Source organism: Osmerus mordax, chromosome 18 (genome assembly GCF_038355195.1).
Source record: "Osmerus mordax isolate fOsmMor3 chromosome 18, fOsmMor3.pri, whole genome shotgun sequence".
NCBI lineage: Eukaryota > Metazoa > Chordata > Actinopteri > Osmeriformes > Osmeridae > Osmerus > Osmerus mordax.
In genome coordinates this window covers 5,803,321-5,830,329 of record NC_090067.1, presented here as the reverse complement: position 1 = coordinate 5,830,329, position 27,009 = coordinate 5,803,321, and the positions used below count along the sequence as shown (strand labels likewise).

Here is a 27,009-nt window from a genome sequence, read left to right as displayed (position 1 = left end):
TTGTTAAAATCATCTAAATGACCAAAGGTAGAGATCCTAGTGTTTGTGTGTGCATATGTGTGTGTGAGTGTGTGTGTGTGTGTACGTGTGTGTGTGATGGCCCAGCTGGGGGCTGGAGTGAGGAGATTTATCCGTGTTTTCTCACACACTGGTGTCTGCTGACCTCAGCTGCACATATTTACCCCAGGCAACACCAATACCAGTAGAAGAAAAAAAACAGGAAAAGACGGACTAACTGATCTGACCTGACTTGAATACACAGAGAACTCTGGATGTCTGGAAAATGACAGCTTGACACTTGCCGATCCTTTCCTTTATTAATGTTTTGAGGTGAGGCATTTCAAAACAGGTACTTTGACTTGAAATGCAAACAATGATGGAAAACACAGTAGTTGCCAAGCGACCGGTGGAAGAAAGTTTGCTTCTTCTCCACTACAACAGTGTGAGTACATCAGAACATCAGTTTAGGTTCAGTGTTTCTAAGTATTTCACAACCATCTGATTGGCGAGAGTGTTTAACAAACAAAGTTCAGACACACTGTGGTACTAGCAAAGTTACTCTGAGGCATGAAGGTCAGAGGACAGAATTTATTTTAGAAAGGGAAAAACCAAGATAACAGGCCACACCCACAGGTGTGGGTTATTCAATCAGGCGACATCAGAAGATAGTATAGGTTAAAATAGGAATGCATATTAATGAATAATAAAACAAAATACATAAACAGCTAGTAATGCAATAGCTGATCTACTGAGCACATAAGAAATCCTTGACTTCTCCCACAGACCCAGGATTTAAACACACTGTAAATCAGTCAGTTGTCACCCTGGCAACTTGATCTGCTGCCCCTAACACCTTTTAGATAAGAGAAATACAGAGAGCCAGGGAGAGGGAGAACCAGAGAACCAGAAAAATATTAAGAGAACCAGGGAGACAGATATGGAGAACCAAGAAGAGAGAGAGAGAGAGAGAGAGAGAGAGAGAGAGAGAGAGAGAGAGAGAGGCAGAACCAGGGAGAGAGAGTGACACAGAACCAGAAAGGGAGACTGTACGTGTTTGTTAATAGAAACGAAACAAATGCATTGTAAATGTAAATAATCACCGAAGGATTCTAAGGAGTCTCAATGTTTTGGCAAAACAGACGTATTAAATCATGGAGGCCATGTTGAGTAGCCTACGAATGTCTACCTGTAGACCTGCCACACTTAGCAGTCCCAAGCAGCAACACCTTCTCCTCCTTGCAGAATGCCTAGAGACAGACGCCTCCTCTGCAGGATAATGTTCATCAGCCCGAGTGTCAAAGCTGAGCCTTCTGCATTACCATGCCAAAGGTCCCCGAGCCCACACTAGGGCACCTACACGAGGGGTGGTGGGGCAATTACTGTCCCCACTAATTCTTTTTATCCCTTTCAAAGGGACGGGTGATTAGAAGAGGAAAGTTTAGATTTCCTGAACTTGAAGTGGAAACGCAAAAGTGACAGACGCATCTGGGGGCTCAATCCACATCAGAGGGGGAGTTGGGGCAGTGTGTGTGTGGGAGGGGGGGGGGGGGGCAGTAGGAGGGTTTAGGGAAGTGACTATTGGTAGTTCTCTCTCATGTCCTATCTGTCCTCACCTCCACTCTTTCACACAGTCTCCAGGTTACAGTAGCACTAATAAAGTAGCATTAAAATACAATACTGTCACTGCAATAGAAACCAAACTCAGTTCCTTCCTTGAACCGTTTTAGGAATAATTGGTACATAGACATACTCAAACCCCAAGACTCTTTCTTTAGAGGGAGCAAGGACTGCTTCTGAAACAAATGATGTTGTTGGGAATCGAAACATTCTTTTCCATAATTATTTTAATATCCCGGGATATCTGAAAGAGACAGACTATGGCCATGAGACTTTCTGTCTGTATGTGAGAAAAACTGTGCCCTGATTAAATTCACTTTGTCTTCTGCTCTGTTTTAGTCCAATACTGAAGTGATCATTATTTTGGCAGTGAATAGGCCACTAGCCACACAACAAAAGTGTGTGTGTGTGTATGTGATTGTGTCGGTGTGTGTGTGAGTCTGTGTGTGTGTGTGTGCCCACGTCTGGGTAGTTTCTTCTTCCCAGGGCTGACTCATCCACCTCCCCCTGTTTACTTATTTAGGCCAGCGAAGTCCGCTGGAAAATATGCATCGTCTTATAACTGTCTCTTTGTAAAGCACCAGGCCTCTGTAATATTTCTCACCTAAGTGACTGTGTGCTGATGCCAGAGAGAGGCTGGATCGCTTAACCCTCACGTCACCAAGAGCAAAATCATGACAGGGTATAATAAGATGTTTAGCACCGTAAACACATACTACTTTCATTAGGAAAGGAGTATGTGAAAGTAGTTCAATATGCATCGAATAAGTGCATATTGAAACATCCAAATTATTTTTCAACTTGTCATTAAATAACAACAATTCTACTTGGAACTAAATCGTATTAGTAGCCTAAGCACTATCTTCATTACTTAAACCTATTGAAATTGTATCGAAATTGTTTTAGTTTTGTTTGGTGGATAAGACAGTTGTCTTTTGTTTTGTGTGTGTGTGCACGTGTGTGTGCCCACGTTTGTGTCTATGTGCCTGTGTGTCAGTTGGCTTGTATTGGTATGTGTGCGTGTGCACATGTGCCTCCACATGTGCGTGTGTCTGTTGGGGGGGGGGGGGGGGGGAGCAAGGAGTGGAGACAGAGCCTCTGGATGGGGGACAGTCATGTAGCTGGTACAACACACACTCTCAGGCTCCAAACTAGAAGAAGTGAAGGAAGAAGCCTCTGAATGATATGGGATGGAGAGGTGTGAGAGAACTCCTTTACATTTATGGCCTCTGTAGAGCAAGAGGAAGTGGCGTAGTAAACGGGAGTCACGCTCCAAAGCCTTCACTCAATTCCAAGTACATCACAGACACTGAGACAGAGCATACTGGAAACAAGGGCAGACAGGACCCCTAATTCAGCCTTGTTCAGGGTCAATTACAGAAGGCCTGCATGCTGGAACACCATTGAAGTACCTGGAGACAGTATTACAATTACGCCTGCGGAAAAAAAGTTGATTGTTACAATATTTTGATTAAAATATTAATGGGCATTCCTTTTTAACACAATTCAAACAAATTATAGGCCTACATTTGTATCATAACCAATTACAAAATGTTTTCATCAGTTTAATAAATAAAGGTAGGCTACTCTCCTCGTTCTGCCCCTTGACAAATTGTCTTCTACCTATAGGCTATTATTTGTTGAGTGTAAATCAATCATTCGGAATATTTAAGACAGTAAATCTATGTTCAGCAGACTAGGCCTACATCAAGGGGAGACAGGCGGCTCCATTACGCAAATTCGCGCATCACCTCGTCGCCATCCACACTTGGCCAAGTACAGGAACATGAGACGCCTCAATCGTTGCTAGCTAATGGCCGGTCCGCAGTAAACACACGATTTCTCACGTGTGTATTTGGGACAACAAAAGATTAGCATTATTCGCAAATATACAACCGAGTTCAAAGGCACCGTGCGGGCACTGTCTCTTCCCTTCTTTTGTTTTTAAGCATAGCCTTGAAACAGGGTAAATCAATGTCCCCTCCCTCAACAAATCTAGGCCTACATGTTCATTAATACTCTGTGTTACAGGCCTAACTCTTTGTACAATTCAAAGCGAAATTGAGGTTAAACCACGGGCATAAAAACCTACATTATGAATTCAAACAAAATTAGCCCAATATAACCACATGAACGACAAGTCTATGTGCAATTACGCTCGGATATTACTGGAAATTTGATTGATCTATTTTAATAAACATAGGGCCTAGTCTTAGACTTTTTAAAGTTATCTGTAAAGCCTGTATTTATTGTTTTATTGTTACAGATAGATCTAATGGTATGCCAGAGATATAAAAAATTATAAAATAAAAAAATATAGGCCTATACATTGGTGTAAACTAAGTCCAAACCTGAGCTAGTATGACATTTAATTGCTGGTTGTCGTAGTTATGCTGTGCCTGTTCTACAGGCCTTTAGGGCCTACAGGCCTCTGTGCTGGAGACGTCCGAAATGAGATTGGCAATGCGGGCGTGGTTTGCTATGAAAATGGTACGCCCACTATCCCCATGTGGTCCCTGGGGTCCCTTAAATAATAAAGCCTCGGGGGCCGAAATCAGTAGGACTTATTTCACTGTCAGAAACTCATTGCAAGTCAGTGACCCCATAGAATCTTCTGCGGACCTCTTAACAAATTCCTCCTAATCGGAAATATGACTTCTTCAAACCCAGACCAGCGACTGGACCATCTCCTTAGCGCCGTTGAAAGCGAATTTCAGAAGGGCAGTGAGAAGGGGGACGCTTCCGAGAGGGATATTAAACTCGGACTGGAAGATGCAGAGTTATGGACCAAGTTTAAAGAACTAACAAACGAAATGATTGTCACCAAGACTGGAAGGTATGAATGATTTCTCGCACGGGCTTTTCAATATGTAACAAACATGTAAAGGCCTAGACGAGGCCCACTGATTAGTCAAATTTCACAGATTAAATTCTGAATATAAATAATCCAAACTGTGTCATAGTTTCTAGGTGGATTTAAATCTGTTAAACTGGCTAAATTGGTCACAGCCTATTCAACCATTCCCAAACAAGCTGCATTTATCTGAATAGCTAGGCTATGTAGACTACTGGAAGATAGAAAGACTAATTACAATGCCTATTATTTTATTAAGGCCCAAAATGAATACAAGGCCTAGTCTTCACAGTGTAGCACCCTACTGATGATACTTGTTTTTAATTCTCAGCTTTATGTATGTTTTGGTCATTAACGTTTGATAGTCGAATTAATAGTCTCATTCATTTTGTCTTCAGGCGGATGTTTCCAGTGCTAAGAGCAAGCGTTACCGGATTGGACCCCAATGCCATGTATTCTGTCCTCTTGGATTTCGTAGCGGCAGACAACAACCGCTGGAAATACGTGAACGGCGAGTGGGTTCCCGGGGGCAAGCCCGAACCTCAGAGCCCTAGTTGCGTATACATCCATCCCGACTCCCCAAACTTCGGTGCGCACTGGATGAAAGCGCCTGTCTCCTTCAGCAAAGTCAAACTATCCAACAAACTCAACGGAGGAGGACAGGTGAGGCCTTCGCTTTGTTGTTATTTGAAATCTGTGAAATCAAGTACATGATTCAAATCAATAGCCTAATCAAATCAACTTGGTAGTTGGGTGGATTGCCTCGCTCAACTCATTAGCAACTCAAGTTCTGCATTTCAAAGTTATACTTTCTTAAAGAACACCCAAGGGGATTTTGGTGAACAAGAAGTTCACCAATGCTATAACATGACATAATTTAGTGTCTACAGTGTCAGTGTTTAACATTTTCAAAATCATTTCTTTCCAAGATCATGCTGAATTCCCTGCACAAATATGAACCGAGGATACACATTGTGAAGGTTGGAGGGATTCAGAAAATGATCAGCAGTCAATCATTTCCTGAGACACAATTCATTGCTGTTACCGCTTACCAGAACGAAGAGGTAAGTAGCACTGAGAAACCCCATCCTCTAACCAGTGGATATATAGTGAGATTATTGAGAAACTTAAGTGACATAAATCATATTCCTTTCCTGTAGATCACTGCTCTGAAGATCAAACACAACCCTTTCGCCAAAGCTTTCCTGGATGCCAAAGAGAGGTAAGAGAAGAACCCTTGTCATGCATGTGAGATAACAATAATGCAGCAAGTATCATTTCGATGCTGATGCTAAAGCTTGTTTTTGTTATTGCAGGAGTGACCATAAGGATGTGCCAGACCACAGTGGAGATGGTCAACAGTCAGGATACTCACAACGTGAGTTCCCACACAACCCAAACACACGTCCATCTTTGTCAATCAAGAGCAAGTTATTTGACACTCTAACATTTTGTACCAAATGTGTGTGTTAGACAAGACAGAACCAGAACACATCTTTGACCCCCCTCCCCCCCCCCCCTCTCCCTCTAGTTGGTGGTTGGTTCCTGCCAGGCAACGGGCCTATCTGCCCCAGCAGCAGCCCCCCTCAGTTCAGCGGGACCCCGGGCCACTCCTCCGGCTCCTACTGTGAACGCTACTCCAGCCTCAGGAGCCACAGGGCTGCACCCTACCCCTCCCACTACCCCCACCGCAGCACTGGCACAAGTAAGGCTCTCCTCCATTCCATTGACGCGTCATCTAGCCAATCAGGGAACACCTGGGAGGGTGATCGAATCAATTCAGTGGATTTGAAATGGATTGCTAATGGTTGATCTGACTTTGCTGTTTGTGTAGACAACTACATGGACAACTCCTCGGGGACTCTACCCACCCATGACAGCTGGTCAGCGCTTCAGATCCCCAACTCCACTGGTATGGGCACACTGGCGCATACCACTAACTCCACCTCCAACACCAGGTAAGCATCACCTGCTCACTGTTAGAGATAAACACTTGGGATGGACCAGGACCGCTTTACATGCTTTTTTCCTGAGAAGCTGCCTCTATTGTAAACATTTAATGTGTCTCAGTGCAAGTCTAACCCTTGTGTTCCTCTCTCCGCCCACAGCCAGTATCCCAGCCTATGGTCAGTGGCTGGAACCACCCTCACCCCCTCAGGCTCTGCCTCCGGTTCCATCGCTGGCGGGCTGACCTCCCAGTTCCTGCGAGGCTCCTCCTACACGGGTCTGACCTCCTCGCTGCCCGTCTCCTCGCCTTCCTCCATGTACGACCCCAGCCTGACCGAGGTGGGAGTTGGAGACGCCCAGTTCGAGAGCTCCATCGCTAGACTCACCGCGTCCTGGGCCCCCGTGGCTCAGAGCTACTAAGAACGGCCGGCCCATCTTCCTCCAAACGTCCTCCACGTCATCCACCCTCTCCTCCCCAGCTGAGTGCCGGGTAGTTCAGGAACAATGAGGGCACAGGAACAGCAGCGACCCACCTTGTGGACTGGAGCTCGGACAAGGCACAGACCTCTCATACTACAGAGAAACAAGGTCCCACTGGCTCTGGGTTTATACCATTCCATTAGGTTATTCTAAGACCTGAGACTGTACTAAGACCTTAGAGTCTTAATCCAAACCCCATTCAAGTTTAATGGCAACATGCAAAAGTCTATGGTTTTAGGACAGTCTGAGGTCTTAGAATGCAGTGGGTCTTTTGTTGTTCCAGAAGTAGTCTACTCCCCTAAAGGTGCAATTTGAAGTGAAAGACTATCAGGGGTGGTCCATTAGATCCTGATCAAACTGTGTGTGTGTGTCTTATGTAGTGTGAGGACTCAGTTATCCAGCACAGCTATGTTTCTACCATAATTTGACAATCATACGCTGGCATAAGGCAATAATCCTCAGACATGTGCCATGTTCAGGTTGATCACCACAATCATTCCAGCCAACAGGAATATGAAGCAGCCCCTTAAAAACTGACCAAAGAGTCCAATCTTTACTGTAGGTTTGATTGGTTATTGCCATGAGGTGTGTTATTATTATAAGGTAAATAAGAAGAAGTAATCAGTTGTCCTAACATAAAAATGTTTATATGTGTGTATATAGAATAAATTAACGTCAATTTTGATTGTTAGCCATACAAATGTGCCTTTTTTGCTTCCAATGTCAATGTGTGCTTTTCTTGGTCTGAAGGAGAGAAAGAAGTGCCTTGTACTTTCACACAGTTGCCCAGGGGAAAGCACAGCATGTACATGAGATGTAGCTCCAAAGCACTGTGTCCTTCCAGTTCCCTCCGCAAAAACACATGTACATATCTATCTATTTGTATTTTGACTCATTGTGAGTTTTATTTATGTCATTTTAATAATAAATTAAACATTCTTTTTTTTCTGAAATATGGTTTTGATTGGTCCTTTTCTTTCTAAGCAAGGCTGAAATCAAATTTGAACATGAAAAAAACTGGATTGGCATGAAGACAAAATACAAAATAAATATTGTTTGACATACAAGTCTGGGGTTTTAAATTCACAACATTGGTGCTGTTTTAGACAAAAATGGTCACGCCACATCAAGCTATGCTCCCACTATGGTCCTGCTAGGACAAAAGAAAAAAATAAAGCGGCATACGGGTTTTGCTATCGCTACACTGAAATTCAATAAACATTTGGTGTTGCTATATTGAACTTTCTAAAAATAAGAAAGCCAACACTGCTATGCTAAGCGAATCCGGCCTCTTGACTTGTGTAATTGAAATGTAAGGGAGTGCGAGAAGTGTGCAGGTGGAGGCCTCCATGTGAGCGTTTCCATAGCTGGCACTCCTTTGTTACAATCTGCAGAGCGGTGTGACACACGGCTAACACATTCAGAATTCCATGTCATTAAACAAAAGGTATATGAACCCAAAATGCCAAGATGCTGACATGCCAGACCACCTAGCGCTAGGGAGAGAATTAAAACCAATAACAGTTCCAAACCTCCACCTTCCCAAATGTACAAACATGTTCTGTGTAGAAGTGAGGATTACCAGTTCTTTACATAACGTTCATTTTTTTCGAAAAAACTGTGTAACGTCACAACACAATAACAACAGCGACACCACGACACCACGACAACTGCAACCTATGAAAGATCCAATTGCACCGGACGGCAGGCCCTCCATGTTGTGTTGGCCTCCAGTGTGGAGATGTGTTGCTGTATCCAGGTGACGTCAGAGGAGCGGTGTGTGATAGCCCCAGAGAGCTGCTGTCGCAGGACAGTGATTGAGTGGTCCACACCAGGGCGCAAATGAAGGCAGCAGGGTCACAGGGCCACTGGCAAACAGTACTGAAGGGCCAATGTGACACGCAGCTGGCAGGGCCGATGACAGCAGCTCTGTGTGCTCAACTCCAGAGTAAAGGTCCCCCATGAAATGGCTGGTCTCAGAATACCTGCTTTAACGGCTGCCACGAGGAGATCTGGCTTTCACACAGGAATACGACTAGTTTCAAAACCAATGAGAAGCAGACACTGGGTTTGCAATCAAAAAGTCAGCGAACGCCCCCAAATGTATTGTCCATGTGTGTGTGTGTGTTCGGAAGAAAGATACCAGGAAGAGAGACTGTCAGTGTGTATCTGCTTCCGAGCGTGTGTGTGTAGGATGGTGTGTGTCCGTGGGCATGCGTGTGAAACTGTTTAGGGAGGACACCTCAGATTAGCCGAGGAGGATGTTTGCTGATTGGGTTGCACATGCTGGTCTTTGCTTAGTCTGGAGGGATAAACAGGCCCTGCTGTGCCGAGGCCATCTCCTCCAGCTCCGCTCCGGGGGTGTGCGTGGAGCGAGTCGCCCGGTGACTGCAGCCGTTGTCCGTCTGCAGAGCTGAGCACACAGAGGGAGGGCCGCTCAGCGCACTACGGCCTGCCGCCTCTGTTGGTCCTCGTTAATTGAGAGACGGAGATTGGCTTTGCCCCCCCGTCCCCCGTCCACATCCCCTCCCCTGGAAGTGTGTGTTCCAAATACGCTCTGCAGAGTGTGGCCAGCACCCAGGTGGCAAGGGAGGGCATGTGGACTCCAAACAGCGGAGCTAATTGATGTGTGGCATAATCGTTATTGTGCTACACGGACAAGAAAGCCACAACGAGAAGGAGATCTCCTACTCTCCCACTCAGTGCTCCAGACAGGTGTTTCACATCATGGCCAGATGAACACGATACAGTAACATGGGGATGTATGGGCGTCTATTGATTGCCATTTGCCAGGTTGGGGAACAGTAGATGTATTGCTCAGTTATTGGTCAGGGTAGATCCTCCTCCTTGGCCGAGCGCCCTCTCACATATTCCTGCGTTTCCAGGAATATTTCGCCAAGCGGGCTGTGGAGGAGAGAGGGCGAAGCGGCCTCCGCAAACAGTACGATTATGATGGTGAGTCACAGAGCAAGGCCTTCTGGGTGATTTATGAGAGTCCGTCGCCAAAAACAAGTCGTCAAGTCTGGAAAAGCTAGTCAGCGGAGCGGTGGGGGCGGTGTGTTTGCAGACCCCCCCCCCTCCACCCCCCTCGCCCATCAACCCACCCCAACCCCGTCCTCTGATGTCTGTGTGTCTTCGCTAATGAAGAAATTCTCATACCTGGGTGAGACATTGCTCTCAGCTGAGCAGACTCTACCTCTCCCACTGCTCTCAACCTCTGCTGGTCACCCGCCCGCCCAACCCATCCCCAGGGTCCAGCCGTGGAAGAAAGAGAACTCAGAGGCCTGATTCTGGAACAAGAGACACCGGTGACTGGGAGGTGGTGATTCATGTAATAATTCTGATATTAAGCTTGAAATAAAAAGGCCACTGTCAGTGTTCAAAAGCAACTGACCATCTGGGCTTTCTGAGACTTCATAAATCCCTATGACAAGAAACAAAACGCACAAATCCCTGAATGGTCACAAGGCACTGCCGAAGATTAATTGCATAACTGCAAAGGTAGAAAGGTTATCATTCAGACACATCCTAGAATTGAAGTCAGGTATTTCTCTCAGGGAAAAGGCAACTTCATTAAGGCAGAACAGATTATCGCAAGGTTTTTAAGATATACATGTGCAATTTCACGCATCTGGAACACTTGCTAGCTAGCATAAGCTAATGTATGTCCCCTAACAGCCACCAGCAAGATGGTGACACTCTCACCATCCTGACAGAACCAGACAACTTAGCAGTAGGCAGTAGCACCAAGTAGAAAAGACTTGTAAACAAACTAGTCTGCCCTTACTGAAGTAACATTTAGCCGAGATGCAAGAAGTCTAGTGTGGCCTATGTGAGAAAGCTTGTGTCTCTCCCCTTAATAATGACATGTTGATTAACACCCATGCTGATAATGACACTGTAAGGGAAAAATATCAGACATATGTGATACATAGAAACCATTGTCTGTCATTGTCCTTCCTAATGGTGTGGTGAATATCACGTTTAAACCAAACTTCTAGCTGGACTGTAACCTACTGTACTGCTTCAATGGACACCCTACTCCTATTTTGGGTCAGTATTCTTTACAGTGATCATCCTCCTAATGTGAACAATAACTACAAATACACCATTCACACTAAACATAAGTTACAGTAAATGGTCTAGTCATAGGCCCAATCAGATGTGCTCAACCTTTGTTTTAGAAAACAGTGAGACTCCATGTATAAACATGATAGGGGCAATGAAAGCCACAGTAGATTTTGAGGTCAACTTGCGCCCCCTGGTGGCACCAAATTGAAAACAAAATGAGGAATTTATAAGACTAGCGGGGATATTAAACGTGACATTTCGGATCTGCCATTACTTCAATGGCATGTTTTTCTACACCTTGATCAGAGTAATACCCTTAATAGTGATATGTATCATTGATAAGACATTTACGCAGACACGTCCTCGAGCACCATGTGAAATACGACTTGTAACCAAAGCCCCCATGGGATACTCAGCCTGAAGGTAATGCATGGTGTTATTACTCCATACACACCACCTGCTGCTTTCAAACATGCGAGTCAGCACTCCTTGGTCTTGGACTTCATCCAAAAGCAATAGACTGGGATGGTCATTGACTCGGGGAACTTCACTGGTTGACCTAGCCTTCAACTTTAGGATTCTTTACTTTCAATTCATAGGTAGTAACATTTTATTATACGAGAACAAAGAAAAGTGAGTCATTCGACACTTCATCCTAACAACTTGTTATATCTCTCTACCAGTTAACTGACATAAAAAATTTTTTTTGACCAAATGACCACGAATCACACTGGGTTGGTTTCAACTAATATTTTAAAGGATTCCAACATTACTTTAAACATTTAATGAACACATGCAACAGAACAAGTATATGCGTTTCGGATAATTTTCTGTTCCAGTAACCAAAAAGCAAAACTTAACGGACACTGTCAACCTCAGAATGCACTGTTAGAACAGAGCCAGCAGGTGGAGAAAGAAACAAAGGAAAGAAAGATTGAGAGCGTGAAGAGAGTTCGTTAGACTGCAGTATCAGCACCTGAGGTTGATTCTGACAAGGATCCATACAGTTTATTTCACAAGCAGCCCAGGAGGATTTGATGTCTAGGCCAACAGGTGTAAAGCTTCTCAGCTGAATTTGGCTTTAGAGAAGTCCATCTCTGGGTGTTGAGACATGAACCTGGAAAACATACAAAACACACGTCAGTCAAGGAAATACAAAAGTGAAAACACCTACAAAGATAATATATGGGTGTAAAAAGAACAGTTTACAATGGACTTTATGTATAGTGCCCTTGCAGCAATGAAGGTCTAACCCTAGTAAAAGTCATCAAAGAAGCTGAAGATGTTTAATGACAGGAAGTGACACACATTGTAAGCTGTTGCAAGTTGAACAAAGGTAACCTGACATTCAACCATGCAAGACGGTTGGAATCGTGAGATCACGACCGCGTGAGAATCCATCTTGCCAAGCTCCACGTTATAAGGCTGTGCCCAAACCACAGTGGTTCGGACAGATGGTTCATCTAATCACCTAGCAGGTACGTTTTTTTAAAGTGCCTGCCGTTTTTCAAACAGTTTCCAAGCAGACTTCCCAGATAGTCCTGCGTAACAAAAGGTTCCCTGACATTGGCCTGGCTCTAGACCCCCAGTAGGATGGGTAAATAACCTCTGGTATAATAACACAAGTGATAAAGGCAACGTCCTCCATATCCCCTTCTGTCTATTGAAATAACCGTTCTAATCATCAAGTCATAAAAGTGGGTTATGAGCACAGGACATGAAAGTACAGGCCTGATTTCACCAATGATGCAATATTGATATGCGAGACCTATTTGTGGTGGAGGTAACTGTCTGTAGCCTGGGAAGCTGGTACAGACGTCTCCTAGTATTTTATTACAGTCATCTAAGAGTGGCCTGGCCTTGACAGTAAACCCGTGGAAGCAGAGTAACCACCTTTCACATTCCCTGGTCAGCCTAGACTTACGAAACATTGACCTCTCCTCTAGGAAGAGCCATAAAAGGCTTTGTTAAACCAACAACAATATACAGTAGCTGCTCTGATACGTTAGATAAAAAACACAATTCTGGGTGACTAATGAGTCTCCATTGAGATGTACAGGAGTTGTATGTGGGACAGGAATCCTACTTCTTGAGAATGTCTTGTTTCTTCTGCTCTTCAGAGGTGGGTAGGCCCATGGATTTCTGCCTCTGGTCGTACATCATCTTCTCCACCATGCTGCGTGTCTCTCCATCCAGGTCTGACAACTGTTCAGCAGGGACATGGGAAGACAAAAACAGAGACCAATGGGGTTTAGAAAGATCAGTGTTGGTTTAGTTTTCTACACAGTCTATTCTGTTTGAATATGATGATATTATAGCTCTTCACTTAAGAACTGGTCACCTTTGAGTTCTCCGGACAGATTTTCTTGGTGTTGAGCTCCGGGTCTGTCGATACGATTTTATTCCACCACTCCATTTTGTTAATCTGAGACAGCAATTTTTTTTAATTAAAGATCAACGTTCCAAACGGTTCTTGTTGAACAGACAGGTGGTCTCCCGCTCCACCACGGCCCCCTACCTTCTCCAGGTGGATGGTGACGACTTTGCCGTCCTCGATCAGCCAGGAGCTCTCCTCCACCTTGATGTCGTTGAAGAGCTGGCCATCGATCACTGGAGGATGGCCCTTCAGTCCCACCTTCAGAGAGCGCCGCTGGATATCCACCACCACATCCTTCCCCTTCATACGGAAGTTCACGTCAAAGGGCACCAGCAACTGAGGAAAGATGATAAAGGGGGCAAAACACGTGAAGGCATGCCCTGTTCCTGACTGATCCATCCAATTCACCGACAGAACACCATGTGTGGTATTATTGTTGAGGCTATGATTGAACAGCAGATTTCTTACGTCCACATCAGACAGGCTCTGTGTCCACCTGTAGTTGGGCAGGTCAGCTCCATTCCCAGAGTTTGGCTTCAGTTTGTCCTTGTCTTTCTCATCCTCCTCTCCCTCTGAATCAGACTGGCGGAAAGAAAAGGGGTTATTCAAACAACTGAATCAGTTAATTTTGGTCAAGCATAGCATAAAAAAAGTATGTATACAGGATTGGCATAAAAATTAAAGTCGAATTTGAATAGCCTTTTCTTTTTTTTTTTTTTTTTTACAAACAATGTCTCAGAGGGCTTCACATACTCCCAAAGAGCTGCACCTAAACCAACCAACACAGGAAACCTCCCAGAGAAATGTTTTTAGAAACCTTGTGAGTCTGCTGCTAAGCTTCTCTTACCGCTTTGTCTCCCTTCTCTGGAGCTGGTTCCACATTGTTCTTGGGGGCTTCTTTTTGTTCTTCTTGCTTCATCTTTTTCTACGGAAAAGTAGCATCCAGCAATGACATGACTTAATCAAGAAATGGACTTACATATGATTGACTGTAGTGACATTAGTACCTGATCAATTTCAGACTGAAGTCTCTCTGCTTCCTCATCTGTCAGCTCCCGGATCTTGGGCTCATCTGCATCTTTCTTCTTCTTTTCCTCTTCCTTGGCCAGTTTCGCTGCCCTCTCAGCCTTCTCCTTCTTCTCCTTCTCCTGTTTGGACTGTTTGTCTCTCTGGGCCTTTAGGGCTATCTGACTGTGGTGAGCAAATGACTCCTTCACCAGCTGAGAGGGGAAAGACAGATGTTAAGAGGGGAAAGGTTAACTTCAACTAAATAGTGATGATTAAACTCTTCGGTTGAGGTGCTCTTTCCCTATTTAAGAGTGAAAACATGCTCAAGGGACCCACCTTCTCTGGTGCACCCGCTTCTCCACCAATGAAGAAATCAGTTTTTCGCCGTAAGAAGCTGAAAAATGTATTGACTAACTGTTGAGAGAAGAAATAATGTTAGGCTCATAATCCCTCAATGATAATATTGATTATTGTAGGTAGCTACATAGCTACTGATTCCAGGGCATGTTTGATTCTAAGCCAGATTTGACATTGCCAACCAGCCTTCAATGCCAATTTATGTCAATACCAGCCTTCTAACTGGCTAGCTAATTATACTGGCTAGGGCTAGAAAGAAAGGTTGTCATAACGTTAACGTACTTGTAGCTAGTACAAATTCAAACATTGTAGCTAACGCAATCACACTGATTTAAGGTAGCCTAACTACTGTAGCTAGCTAGTTAGGCTGCTTCTAAGAAATATTAGAGCAACATGTCTACGCAACTTATTATTAGCACAGTAAACTATTTACTTTCCTCATTGAATGTGATTAAGCAGTAGATAAGCTAATGCAGCATGTCAGCCTCGTTTTTGTAAGCGAGCGATGTTGGTTGGCTAGCTAGGTAGCCAAACGCGCTAGCTAGCTATCTTATGCAATGTATTAGCTACCTCTTGCACCCCTCCTTCGTGTTGTTGTGCCATAACCAGCAACATTCCGTCATACTTTTCTTCATCATCACCCATATTCAATGTTATGCAAAATATTCACTGTACGAAAGCTAAACAGACAGTTAGCTAGCTAAATGGGGATGGTGGTCACAATGTTAAGTCACGCTGTTGTAGACAACTACTTCCTGGAAACAGCGTGTAACTGGTAACTCTGCGAGACAAGAAAAATTTACCGAATCAAAACTACTAGTCAGGGACCTACATTTTGAGTGACAGACAAATAAACCAACAAGAAACTGCCATAAATGAGCGGATGAGCCAGTAAAACCAGAGACGTAAAATACTGGGAAACAGAGCACCCAATGACTGTAAGAGAGCACAGATGATCAGAATATTTTAGTACACAAATAAGTACAAATACATTGGGCAAAAACGACTTTATTATAACCGGATATAATAGTCTTTAATGAGATTAAGAACTATATATATTCTTTTCAATGCCTTATATCCAAGGCAAATTGCCCAAATATTGCAGATTAAAGTCTTCAGAGTTGTATACAGCTAGACTAAAATGTAGTCTATTTGTGAATATTACAGCCTAGAATGTTTTGCAGTATTCTATATGCAGATTAATTTCCTAGTGAACCCCTCACTGTACATGTACAGGGAAGCACATAGTGCAACCTCTCAGACCATTCAGACCATGGGCAAAACAGGCTACAGTATCATTGCTATTTGCTACAAGTAAAATCATGTTATTTAATGTTTCACATGGTAGATTGATAATGTAGAGCATTCTACATTAACAAAAGACACAAAGGCCTACATACACAAATACTACAGCAATTAACCCCCACCCAACCCCCCGTAAAAAAACTTTTCAACTTTTGAACTTTCATTTCATAACTTTAAGTTATGAAATGAAAAATGTTTAGATTAAGTTACTAAGATTAATGCTTATGATGTTTATTATCATAAGATTATTATTTTTACTGATTAGCAGGTGATATCTCTGATACAGGAGTCACTGACCGAGAGCTCACTGCTTCTGTGACCCAGATAAAATACCTGTGGAAGCATGATCAAACCATTTAAATAAACTGTAATAAAACAGGTTGATAATATATTGATTGTTCTGCTTAAAAGTACTTACTTTTAATTCACACCATTTTTGTCATAAAAACAAAAAAACATCTATGTTGGGTTTTAGAAAAATACAACTAGTGAAAAAATTATACTAGTGTTTAAAGTATTTATATTGACCCCACATATACAGTATTTACATCTAAATGTTATTTGGCCAAAAGCAAAACATGCCAACATTAAAAAATATCAATTATTTTATGTACATGTGGAAGTTAGTAAAGTAAGTGAAGTAAAGTGAAGTAAACTGAATTCAATGTGGGTGGCAGATTGGAGTGGCACTCTGAGCATTGACCCTGGTAGTCCTTGGTAGCCTGGTACAGACTTGTGAGTTAACGACTGAGGTAAACATGATAAATGTCATTCACCCCACCAGCAGCCTCACTTCACTTCCACCGTGACTGTCACAGCGTGTGTCTTATTGCCTCCACGTGGAGAAGCCTAACTCAGCCAGCAGTCCAGGGTCATTCCGTTTTTTTCACCAGGTCAAGGCTGACTTGTCATAGAAAGGGGATGCAATCTTTAAATAGGAATTGGTGACTGAAGCTACACTCCATACATGATTATCCGACCCAGAGAGTAGGTTGGTCTGTGTTCCTTGTCGCAGCATCGCCATTTGGATTAATTAATTCAATATGTTTCCTCTTGATGAGATGAAGACAGACTGCTATTGCTCGGGTTCCCAAGATCAACACCCGAACACCATCCTATACAGTATCCTCAGCCGGAAGGACAGTAGTTACCTGAACAACAACAACAACCTGAACAACTATGCCATGCCACACAACTGCCACTGTGAGCAGCGGAAGGCAGTTTGCCTGAAGAACCCTGAAGGTGCCTGTCAAATTGCATCCGATGTTCTGGTCAAAACTGTGCGGTTCATGAAAAGTTTGCCATCTTTCAGTCAGTTACCCTCAGAGGACCAGCTAGCACTGCTAAGGGACTGCTGGGCTCCCCTCTTTCTTCTGGGGCTGGCCCAGGAGAGGATGGTCTTCGAGGTGGCTGAATTACCAGATTCCAGCAAGCTGCGGAGGATTCTGCTCAGCGGTCAGGCCCAGAGTCGTGAAGAGGAGGATAAAAGGAGGTGCCTACCTACCCTCGCTTGGGTGCACAAACTCAGATGCTGCTTAGACAAGCTCTGGGATCTGGGTCTCAGTCCAAAAGAATACGCATATCTAAAGGGAACGTTGTTGTTTAATCCAGGTAAAAACTCAAAATCAGTTCAGTATCAATTCTGAGAAATCTAGTGCTTCTAAAACTTTATTGTAAAACTTTACATGGCAATGTATGTGTTCTACAGACATGTTAACGTCATCTTTCACCCTCACGTCTCCTTTGCAGATGTACAAGGACTTGGTGTCTCTTCACTTATTGAAAGTCTACAACAAGAGGCACAGAAAGCTCTCCAAGAGGTAATCCTAAATGATCAATGGGGAAAGGACCGCTTTAGACGTATTCTTCTGGCAGCCTCAACCGCACAGACTGTCAGTCAAAACCTTCTAACAGAACTGTTCTTCAGACCTGTCATCGGCCAGGAAGACCTGTTTGAGTTGTTAAATGAGATGCTTTTCATTAGACAAGAATATAGCTGAACACAACATTTTAAGAGTGAGACATGTCTGTGTGTAAATTATAAATGTGAACGTTTTATACCATGGCTTTTATAGCTAAATATGTATATGTTTTATAGAAAATAAAAAAGTTCCTATCACACACATTGCTGTCATAGTAAACGTAATACATGTATTCTATCTCCCCCTTGTGGAAGTTTATGGCTGAATGGACCATAAAGAAATACTGAACAGTGAAAACATGTTTAAGATGACCAGTGTGTTCTCTTTAAACCAATGAATCAATCTAGAGTATATGTATATAAAATAAGGATATGGGGAAAATATAACAATTTGTAAACATTGCATCTAGAGAAAATTGCATAGTCCGTTGGCTGCAATCTTGACAAAAGACAACCTGACATGACCTGGCATTTTTATTCTTCCAAAGAGGGAGTTGGACTGTAAGGAAAGGATTGTCATTAGACAAAATCATACTGAGAAAAAAAACAATACAGAAAGTGCATCATGCAAATTATATTAGATCCAACCAATATATTTCCAATAAACCCACAGCTATTTATATTTTACATCGTTGGCCAGAACAAGATAAACTTGTTTTACAAAAGTTCTTTCATGCTTAACTGAAAGTGCACACAGGGAAGAGCATTCATGGAATTGAGTGAGTAGTTTTGTTTATTAGAGCCAGATAGTAAAAACAAAAGGTGGACCTCAATACATAATGACCCCACTAAGAAATTACAGGTGCAACACAGAGTTAGTGTTACTATTAAAAAATGCCAACTCTGAATATTATTCCCCAAAGTGGCAATTAAGTTAAACTGCTGGTCATATGGTTTGGTTGTGACTGAATAAAATATTTAGAGGGTATCATGTTCCCGACAGTGGTTCAGGGATTCTGTGTGGTCAGTACAGTATGGCCTGGCCAATTCACCCACGTCAACGCAAACTTCTTTTTTACATCCACATTTCTACATATACAAAGTCAAAAAGTCAAAGTCGTGTACATTGACTGTACATTTTACTTCAAATGAGTTACAGAAAGAGAGAGAGACATACTCAAGTGACTCATTTACTTGTGTCACTTTAGTGCTAATGCTTAAAACGAATGAAAACACAAGATACTTTTACAAGACACATGACTCAGCACTGACTGGAAACTACAGGTCTGATTCTTCAGATATTACAATGGATATACAATTTCTGTCCCACTTCATCAGAACAAACTAGTAACATCACAAAGCTTTTATGAAACATTTGGCAATAATATCTTATGTACAAACAAATTATTAGCAAATTATTTCTTGCAAGTGTATCCGTACAAAAATAGTTTGAAGGAATTACTTAGCAATATAATATAACAATCATTCTGTCTTGCGTGCAGGTTTACAACACATCAACAACTGGCAAAATAAATGGGAAATGTTGAAAGGTTTTGTCCCCTCATTTCCAATACATGGGCATTTGGGTTTATAGTACAAAAATGAATGATACAACTTACAAATAGCATACAAAAAGTATAGCAATCCTCACACCATATCTTTCATACTACGAGTATGGGATGAGGTATGGCTCCTTTTCTCATTCTTTCTGTGGTTTTGAGACTAGAACATTCCAGCCTGCTCCTGTGTTGCATAGTACAGAGCTTGAGCAACAAGAAATGGAACTTCAGCTACAGAGAAGAGTCAGATTTCACAACCACACAGCCAGATTCATTCAAGGGTAAAGGGACATGATATATTTGGAATCAGCGACATGATACACGTGAACACTCCAGGATGGACACAGTTTGCAAATGGAAGTTCACAATATATTGTCAACTTTCTGACCCAATTAGTCAGGCTGTCCTCACCAAGAATGAAAAATGACAGAATCCGATATACATTACAACCCTGAGTACACTATAATCCTTCATTTACAGATGGCATGACACTCAACTGTTGTAAAAATATAGCTGGTCAAAATAAACCTCTATCTTCCAAAGAAGCTCCACGTGCTTCTGAACTGTGTGCAATTCTTTTCATCTTTGAAGATTATCTTTCAAGGTTCTGCTGTAGATGCACGACTGAAGTCATGTTCTCACATAGGTCTGCAAGAGAGGGGCCCCAGAGGAAACAACTTCTGTGTGACTTAGGGAGTGTGTCGTTGAAGAGCCTGAGGTATGACCTGATAAGACAACTGGATTTGTCAGGTGAGGTTCTGCAAACAATGAGTCAGTGATTTCCGTAAAGTATTTCCAGCACATGCGATAGTAAAATGAAAACACGTACAGTAGAAAAACTAACCCACAGACAATACTATTGTTTCAATGTTACTGCAGTGAGAGGATGCATTTCACTGACCATAAATATAGGAAACTATAAGCTTGATCAAATGAAAGGAGCTGATTGCATTTAAAAACAATTGAAAATAGAAAACAAACTTTAAGATGGTTAAACTAGTATTAAAAACAATATGTTAACCAATAAAGTTTGGTGTCTTACCTTCACTGTTCCACCTCATTTTCCTGGCATAAATGTCTGAGCGTGTTTCCTCAGATATCTGGACATTATAGTCATCTGTGAAAGGACAAACTCAGAATATAACATAATCGACAATATTTCATAAAACCTTCAGGAAATGGAAGCCAAACTTACTGTTGTTGCTGAAGGAGAACGAGTCACTGTCCTTCATTGTTTCATTGCCACTGTCTGAGAGGGTCCTGTTGGCCTTGGTGTAGGGGGGCCTCCTCTTGCTCTTGCGTGTGCTGATGCGTATGATGCCACGAACCAATCGGCACTCAGCATCCTGTTGCTCCAGCTTGTGCTCTTCTGCCAGCTCGCTGATCAGCTGGTTGATCTGGCTCGTCTTCTTCAGGAACACAGAGTCGGAGGTGCATTTGGCCAGCTCTTCTATTTGGTACTCTGAGTAAAGCTCCAACAGCTTCTTGGCAATGAGGGAATCAACGTCCTCATTGCTGTAACCCCAATTGTCATCGTCGAGCGAGAATGACGGCGGGCTGGGCGCTCTCTCGCTGTACACCTGGGGTTTGGTAGTGACGTCTGAGTCCTCCCGGGTCAGAGTGTCCACCCTGACTCCATGGAAGTGGATGTCCTCTGGCCAGCTTCCGCCCTCCTTGCTGGGAGAGGACTCGCCGCCTCCCGGCTTGATTTCCTGGAGGTTGACCTTCTCTGGCTCGTCAGGGGAGCTCTCCTTGGGTGCCAGGCACGAGGCCAGGACGGTGCGCTGGCAGACCCTGTAGAGGCCGCAGGTCAGCACGCTGCACACAAAACTTCTGCAGCTGCTAGGAGAGGCACACATTCCACAGCTGTGAGCAGCAGGCTCTGACGAACCAGGGATGAAGCCAATAGTCTCAGACTCCTTCCCATTGGCATCCTTGGGATGGGCTTTGTGGGTGCTCTGCTCCCCCCTGCTTTGTGGCGTTTCCTGCACTGGGTCCACACAACGCTCCTCGTACGACTTCTGGCTGGTGCTACTGCTCCGTGAGAGGCTGAGCCCATGTATGTAGCCATCTGGCTCTGAAAAGGGTCTCTGACTGCTGATAGGCATGGCTTAGTTGGTCCAAGGCCTAAAATAGGCAGGTAAAAGGAAAACAATATTGTAAGTCTCAACAGCAGTCTTAACAATACCATTAACGACCTTGGTGTCAATGTGTATTGTCTAAATAACACCATGTTGACTACAGGTACTACCACCTTGGGATAGGGCATATCATCCCCTCCAAACCTGTTAGCATTGTCTACATGGCACAGCATCTTAAAGGGCCCTGCAAAGTCATCCAACAAGGTATGCGTGTATAGTAGTGTGTAGCCTAATGTGCTGGCATAAACTCAACATTTTAGGCCGTGAATTACAACAAAAAAGAAACTGTAGGATTTTACATAGGCCTATGTGTCTCTTTTAAATAGCTTAGGGCCTAAATATATATAAATACTCAGACTATTTCACAAACCCCATCAATGCAACTGTAGCAGGTGCCGACAACAAATTTAAGCCAACTAGTTGACTAGTAGTAGGTCTTTTCGAAATGCTTGAATCATATATGGCGAAAACAATTTTACACTGTAACATAATCTTACTTCCTAAAACTAAATGTTACTGAAAAGCTAACATGGCCTCATTTGTTGACATTACGCTACGTGGACTCACCGAAAACCACTTGGTAAAACAATTCGAAAGTTGGTTAGCTTAAATCTAAATGAGCTTTTCAGGTCAAATACCCTCTCGTTTTACACGTTTACAGTTGGACACATAGGCTCTTAAAGCACGGAACCGGATTATATACGCAAGCCTACTATAATAAGAAAAAGAAACAAAAAATGTCGACCTAAGTCGTTGTCACTTTCTGTCTCCATTTTTGTTGACACTATACTTACGGCATAGAGTTGGTTGCAGGACGCTTCCCAAACTACACTCCGTATATGTTATAGGGCTATTCTTGTGGATGGATACATACTTTCTATATACAGAACGCAATGGGAAAATAGACGGTAGTGGTGTATACTACAGTTTCCTCAAATTTCCCCAAGTTACCTGCGCTTCAAGATACAAGCTCGGCCCACAGGTGCTTGATGACGTCATACACACGCTCCTAATTCCTAATTTAGTGTCGGCCTACAAGAAAATATATTATGGTATGGAAAACGCACAGGCGTTGAAAATGTCTTACGAAAGCCCTTTTGTGGCTGAACACGAATGCACCTCCCGAAAAAAACAGTTTGAAAGTCATCAACATCAATTGATCACTGTAAATCATTTACAAGATTCCCACCATTTGTAGCAGAGGCTAAGCAGCATTTTGACAATAGATGGCGCCCTCAACATGTGTAAATATGAAACCAGTCACAATATCAGAAATGCATGGGATAGGGATGTCAGCCTATCCAATAACTCTTAATTTGAAGGGAATCCACTGTAACCCCATGTATATAATGGAAAACGTTTGATGCCAGTGACTACTTACCTCAGCTAATCTAATTTCCTCACATTGTAGGCCCTTATCTACTATAATTGGAGCTCTGGGCATACACACTGAGATTGTGGTTGTCACTGAGTGGACTGAGAAGTTGGGGCTGTTGCAGGCAAGAGATGAATTACCACCCTCATGTGTAACAGGTTCTTTCAGTTTTATGATGCTTAGTCTCACTGCTCAGAGATGGACAACGATTGGTTTAGTATATTCTATACTGAGTTGGGTTTTGGCTGGTTAACAATGCAGAGCCAGTGCTGGTTACAGCTGTGGGTCTGGTGCTTAAATAATTGTAGTTTGGAACGGTCTTGGCCATCTAATCCAGTCACAACAAAATCTAAATTAAGTTATTAGTTTACCACAGTTTTTAATTATTAATTTGAAATGTGCTGTTCACATGTTTGTTTTGGTTTGACTTACTATGTGGAATAAAGCACCACTTTTGGAAGCCATGGATGCACTAATATCTGGCTATGTATATATTTTTATCCTGAGTTTATACAGTTCATGTATTTTCCTACATACCCGAATCATGTCTTTTCAGTGTTTTCATTACAGATGAAGTGTCATCTGTAATGAAACAGTCACAGTAACATTTCTGCTTCTTGCGTCACTGGGACTTCCAGGCTCTGTCAGCCTGACCCTGAGGGCGAGCTTGTTGGTCTGGATGCCCTTGTTATATTTATTAATGATGCTCCCTGCAGCCCCCTGATGGGGATGGGATCTGTGTTGCATGCTTCAGTGCTGCAGTCTGCCCTAGACATGACACACACCTTATCAAAGTCTCTCCTATCATGCTTCCTTCAGGCATTCTCTCGAATGCAGTTGCAACCACAACCTTCCATGTTGTCCTTGTTTCTTAGCATGTGCCGTATCTACCTTATGTGGAAAAAAAGGAGATACCCCTTGTGTTGTGTTCCAATTTGATAACCCAATCAGTGTCCTCTGGTCGATGGATCTACAACATTACTGTGGGCTATAAACAAAATAGCCAGAACAATATAATTGTAAAACAATATAAAAAGTCTCTTTTTTTGTTGTTGCATCGAATTAATGTATTATAAAAACACTATGCAGGTTCTTGCAAGCCATCATGTAGTTGCATACACGACACCTAACAGTAAAGAGTGCGGAAGCAGGAGACATTCAGACAGGCAGGAAGACAGACAGATTATTGGTGATATGTTGAAACAGCAGGAGGCGAAGAGACAGGAAGGCACAATGCAAACCTTAATAAAAAAAAACAATAATTATATATTTTTTTACATACACACATACTTTTATTACCCCTAGGCCCAGTCGACCCGAAACACCACATACATAATATAAATGTGTTGGTGGGTGCACGGTGTGCACTCGATAAAAATGTGTTCTTCACAGAAAATGGCAAATGCCAAAGAATAACAAGTTGAAAATATGCATTTGTTTATTACACATGATTACAATAACCAGTCAGAGTTTGACTTTGATTTATATTTTAAGTAATAAATATCCCTTACTGCTAGAGTGTGCATGCATGATCAATCAGAATTTCATACAGCGACCATGTGGTATCCTATCCTGCCCACTGATGGTGTAGGAGACACACACAGTAAAACAGTCAGTACAGTAAACAAACCCTGCCAGTTTCCAGCGGAAATCTCCATCTCAATCTGTCCTTGATCGATAGGGATCATTTCCATCATCCACCTGGAGAGTTGGAGGTGTGTGTGAGAGGAGCCCATCTGTTAGCTCTTTGCAATGTGTCCTGGAAGAGAAGGAGTCCAGTCACCTTGTCCTACTTTGACTATCATATTATCTTGTCTGGTGTGCTGCACAGCTCAACCCCAGAGTGAAAAAAACCCCAATCAATGTCCTTTAATGTTTAAGGTTCTACATTGCCGTTGACACGTTTGACATTTACACAGGCTCAGGAGCCAGAGGGAGACACCACATTCCTTCTGTTACAGTGCAGGGAAAAGCAACACCTCCCATGCTCTGGCCTCCAAGTGTGGTGGCCTAGATCAAAGATACCATTTCCTGCCAGAGGAAATGGTGGAAGGATTTTTTTTTAGGGGCTGTTTCCTTTTCTCTGAATTCCTTCCATTATGCCGAACAGACACAGTCACACAAAAGAGTGAAAGAACAAGACAAAAAGTCTTCCTTTGTCATCAGCATAAACCAATCTTGATGGCACAAGCCTTTTGAATAGCATCAGGTTTCTAAAAAATCCTTGCACTAAAGAAGATATGTTTCACACATACATCAGAATGCACATGAGATCTATGAATTAAGGTTGGGAACTCCTCTGTTGATATTCAGTCCGCTTCCACAATTTCTAAAAAATAAGCACATGGCCAACGTGTGTTGATTGTTGTTGAGTACTAAAAGCTACTCTAACAATAATTACACACCTCAACATATCTTTGACTCTCATTGTAAAGAAATGAAAGGGTAAATTATTTCAGGAGTGGAAATTGACAATTACACTACTGAGGTCAGGTGTTTCTTGTACACTAGTCGGCTTTCTTGTATACACCCCCCCCCCCCCCTTACCCCCCCCCCCCTCCCTCCAGATATGTAGATGCTTGTCCTGATCCACAGGGAACAAGATAACAAATGGGGTGTGATGAATGGCCATGCAAACATGTAGCATTGTCATCTATTTTATGTGCAGAGCGATGCAGGACGTACAGTATTTTTTTTACAAATCTGTGTTTAAGCACCTAGCATGCTACTTGTGAGACCCAATGATTAATCTGCATTTTCTACAAGACACTGAGCCACTGTCGAAGGTGCCTGTATTGATTATCATTTTCTTGGCAGTGTCTTTCCGATATTCCAAAGAAGGCAGAAACAATCATCATCAGGCAGATGGTGTCTCCTCTCCGGAAGAATCTGCCCTTTGACCCTCAGAACGTTCTTCTCGTCCTAACCAATCAGGAGCTCCAGATCCCTGTTGGGCGCGCTGGGCCCCCTCCCGCTTGGGCATCTGGTCGACCGTTTGAAATAATGAAGGTAATAACAACCTGAGCAATAATGAGCTTAAGACACCTCCTCCTGGGAGGGCAAAAAAGGTTGAGCTGCGTATGGAGAAGCACACCGAATGCCGTGGCGTTTACACACCCCACGAATCCATCATTGGTAGACAGGCACAGCTCTGCGTGTTCCTCCATGCGACTAGCCTTGCCTCGACAGAGCTCCTTAAAAAGGCATGGAAAATTGCATTCAAAAATGGCTTAAGTGTTGAGTGTACAATCCTGAGCGCATGGCGTGTGTGCGTCATCCTGTAAAGTGCATTACAACTGTAATTGGAAATCAGTCATTAAATGCGAGAGGTGAATCATTTGGAGGTGTATAAATTGAGACAGTAAAGAACTGTTGGATTGGCGCTGTGCTCTATTCAATTGAGCACTCAGGGCATCCATATATGCACTGGATGACGAAGTGGAAGAAGAGTTCAAAGCTTCTTTTTAAAGCACAACAAGACCATAACTGATGAGCAAGGGAGACAGTCAGGATACACTACCCTAAAAGCCATCCGATGGCAGGACCTTCTCCTATGAATCCTATATTGTGGCTTCTTGTCTCATCTCTCAGCTCTGACCAATCCATATTTGCTATATATGGTCCTCTCTTGAGAATTCTACTGAAGCCTTATATCCTTTAGGTTGTCTTTGTACACTAGTTCAGCACAATGAAGAGCGTGTACAAAATGACATCAGACGCAACGGTCCTGGTACATGGGACAGAGTCAAAAGGCGTGGTATAAATTGAAACAGTGAATCACACAAGCTCAGTGGTAATTGGGAGAGACATGGAGAGAGAAGGAAATCTGGCTGTGGTGATTTGGGACACAGAGGGAAAAAATGACTGTCTAATTGTAAACTTCTTCCTCTACTAAACAACCGCAGCACCAGCACTTCTTACAAGCCACATTGGACAGAGGGACTATCATCCAGCCAGCTGGGTAAAGGCTGCACCCACAACAAGGCCACAAGCTGGTCCCTGCAATGCATAGGCTGCCCTGATGCATGGAGGATGGTATTTAGAGTTGTTGGCAACC

General features: G+C 43.0%; 4 protein-coding genes across 7 annotated transcripts; 2 read left to right on the top strand and 2 right to left on the bottom strand.

Annotated features, from left to right (window-relative positions):
- The first annotated feature begins 4,268 nt into the window (after positions 1 to 4,268).
- tbxta (T-box transcription factor Ta) lies at positions 4,269 to 6,838 on the top strand. The gene is made up of 8 exons (XM_067256083.1): positions 4,269 to 4,453; positions 4,870 to 5,134; positions 5,401 to 5,535; positions 5,632 to 5,693; positions 5,788 to 5,849; positions 6,003 to 6,176; positions 6,306 to 6,429; positions 6,580 to 6,838. The coding sequence occupies exons 1-8, from the start codon at positions 4,269 to 4,271 to the stop codon at positions 6,836 to 6,838; spliced, it is 1,266 nt and encodes a 421-aa protein (XP_067112184.1).
- Positions 6,839 to 11,704: 4,866 nt separating this feature from the next.
- On the bottom strand, positions 11,705 to 15,469 carry nudc (nudC nuclear distribution protein). The gene is made up of 9 exons (XM_067255716.1): positions 15,282 to 15,469; positions 14,691 to 14,768; positions 14,354 to 14,566; positions 14,194 to 14,271; positions 13,815 to 13,928; positions 13,488 to 13,682; positions 13,311 to 13,394; positions 13,056 to 13,174; positions 11,705 to 12,086 (listed from the first exon to the last, which is right to left on the bottom strand). Exons 1-9 carry the CDS (start codon positions 15,354 to 15,356, stop codon positions 12,035 to 12,037), a joined length of 1,008 nt encoding a protein of 335 aa, XP_067111817.1. The 5' UTR covers positions 15,357 to 15,469; the 3' UTR covers positions 11,705 to 12,034.
- A 1,590-nt stretch (positions 15,470 to 17,059) lies between these two features.
- On the top strand, positions 17,060 to 18,289 carry nr0b2b (nuclear receptor subfamily 0, group B, member 2b). Its single transcript, XM_067256480.1, has 2 exons — positions 17,060 to 17,627; positions 17,766 to 18,289. The coding sequence occupies exons 1-2, from the start codon at positions 17,060 to 17,062 to the stop codon at positions 18,014 to 18,016; spliced, it is 819 nt and encodes a 272-aa protein (XP_067112581.1). The 3' UTR covers positions 18,017 to 18,289.
- Positions 18,290 to 18,652: 363 nt separating this feature from the next.
- Positions 18,653 to 22,557, bottom strand: kdf1b (keratinocyte differentiation factor 1b). Of its 4 annotated transcripts, none has more exons than XM_067256476.1 (4): positions 22,529 to 22,557; positions 20,632 to 21,563; positions 20,479 to 20,553; positions 18,653 to 20,194 (listed from the first exon to the last, which is right to left on the bottom strand). In XM_067256476.1, exons 2-4 carry the CDS (start codon positions 21,542 to 21,544, stop codon positions 20,067 to 20,069), a joined length of 1,116 nt encoding a protein of 371 aa, XP_067112577.1. In that variant the 5' UTR covers positions 21,545 to 21,563; positions 22,529 to 22,557; the 3' UTR covers positions 18,653 to 20,066. The 4 variants fall into 4 exon arrangements, with proteins under 4 accessions (XP_067112577.1, XP_067112576.1, XP_067112578.1 ...); XM_067256475.1 differs by lacking the exon at positions 22,529 to 22,557 and adding an exon at positions 22,372 to 22,512; XM_067256477.1 differs by lacking the exon at positions 22,529 to 22,557 and adding an exon at positions 22,372 to 22,512 and having other exon boundaries at positions 18,653 to 20,173.
- Positions 22,558 to 27,009: the final 4,452 nt, after the last annotated feature.

Coding starts and splice junctions, on each gene's coding strand:
- tbxta (XM_067256083.1), top strand. CDS start 4,269: ATGACTTCTTCAAACCCAGACCAGCGACTGGACCATCTCCTTAGCGCC. Junction 5,694..5,787: donor TTCCTGGATGCCAAAGAGAG/GTAAGAGAAGAA, acceptor TTGTTATTGCAG/GAGTGACCATAAGGATGTGC. Junction 6,177..6,305: donor CCACCGCAGCACTGGCACAA/GTAAGGCTCTCC, acceptor CTGTTTGTGTAG/ACAACTACATGGACAACTCC.
- nudc (XM_067255716.1), bottom strand. CDS start 15,356: ATGGGTGATGATGAAGAAAAGTATGACGGAATGTTGCTGGTTATGGCA. Junction 14,272..14,353: donor TTCAGTCTGAAATTGATCAG/GTACTAATGTCA, acceptor ACTTTTCCGTAG/AAAAAGATGAAGCAAGAAGA. Junction 13,175..13,310: donor TCTGTCCGGAGAACTCAAAG/GTGACCAGTTCT, acceptor CCTGCTGAACAG/TTGTCAGACCTGGATGGAGA.
- nr0b2b (XM_067256480.1), top strand. CDS start 17,060: ATGTTTCCTCTTGATGAGATGAAGACAGACTGCTATTGCTCGGGTTCC. Junction 17,628..17,765: donor AACGTTGTTGTTTAATCCAG/GTAAAAACTCAA, acceptor TCTCCTTTGCAG/ATGTACAAGGACTTGGTGTC.
- kdf1b (XM_067256476.1), bottom strand. CDS start 21,544: ATGCCTATCAGCAGTCAGAGACCCTTTTCAGAGCCAGATGGCTACATA. Junction 20,554..20,631: donor GTTCTCCTTCAGCAACAACA/GTAAGTTTGGCT, acceptor GTCCTTTCACAG/ATGACTATAATGTCCAGATA. Junction 20,195..20,478: donor AATGAGGTGGAACAGTGAAG/GTAAGACACCAA, acceptor CATTGTTTGCAG/AACCTCACCTGACAAATCCA.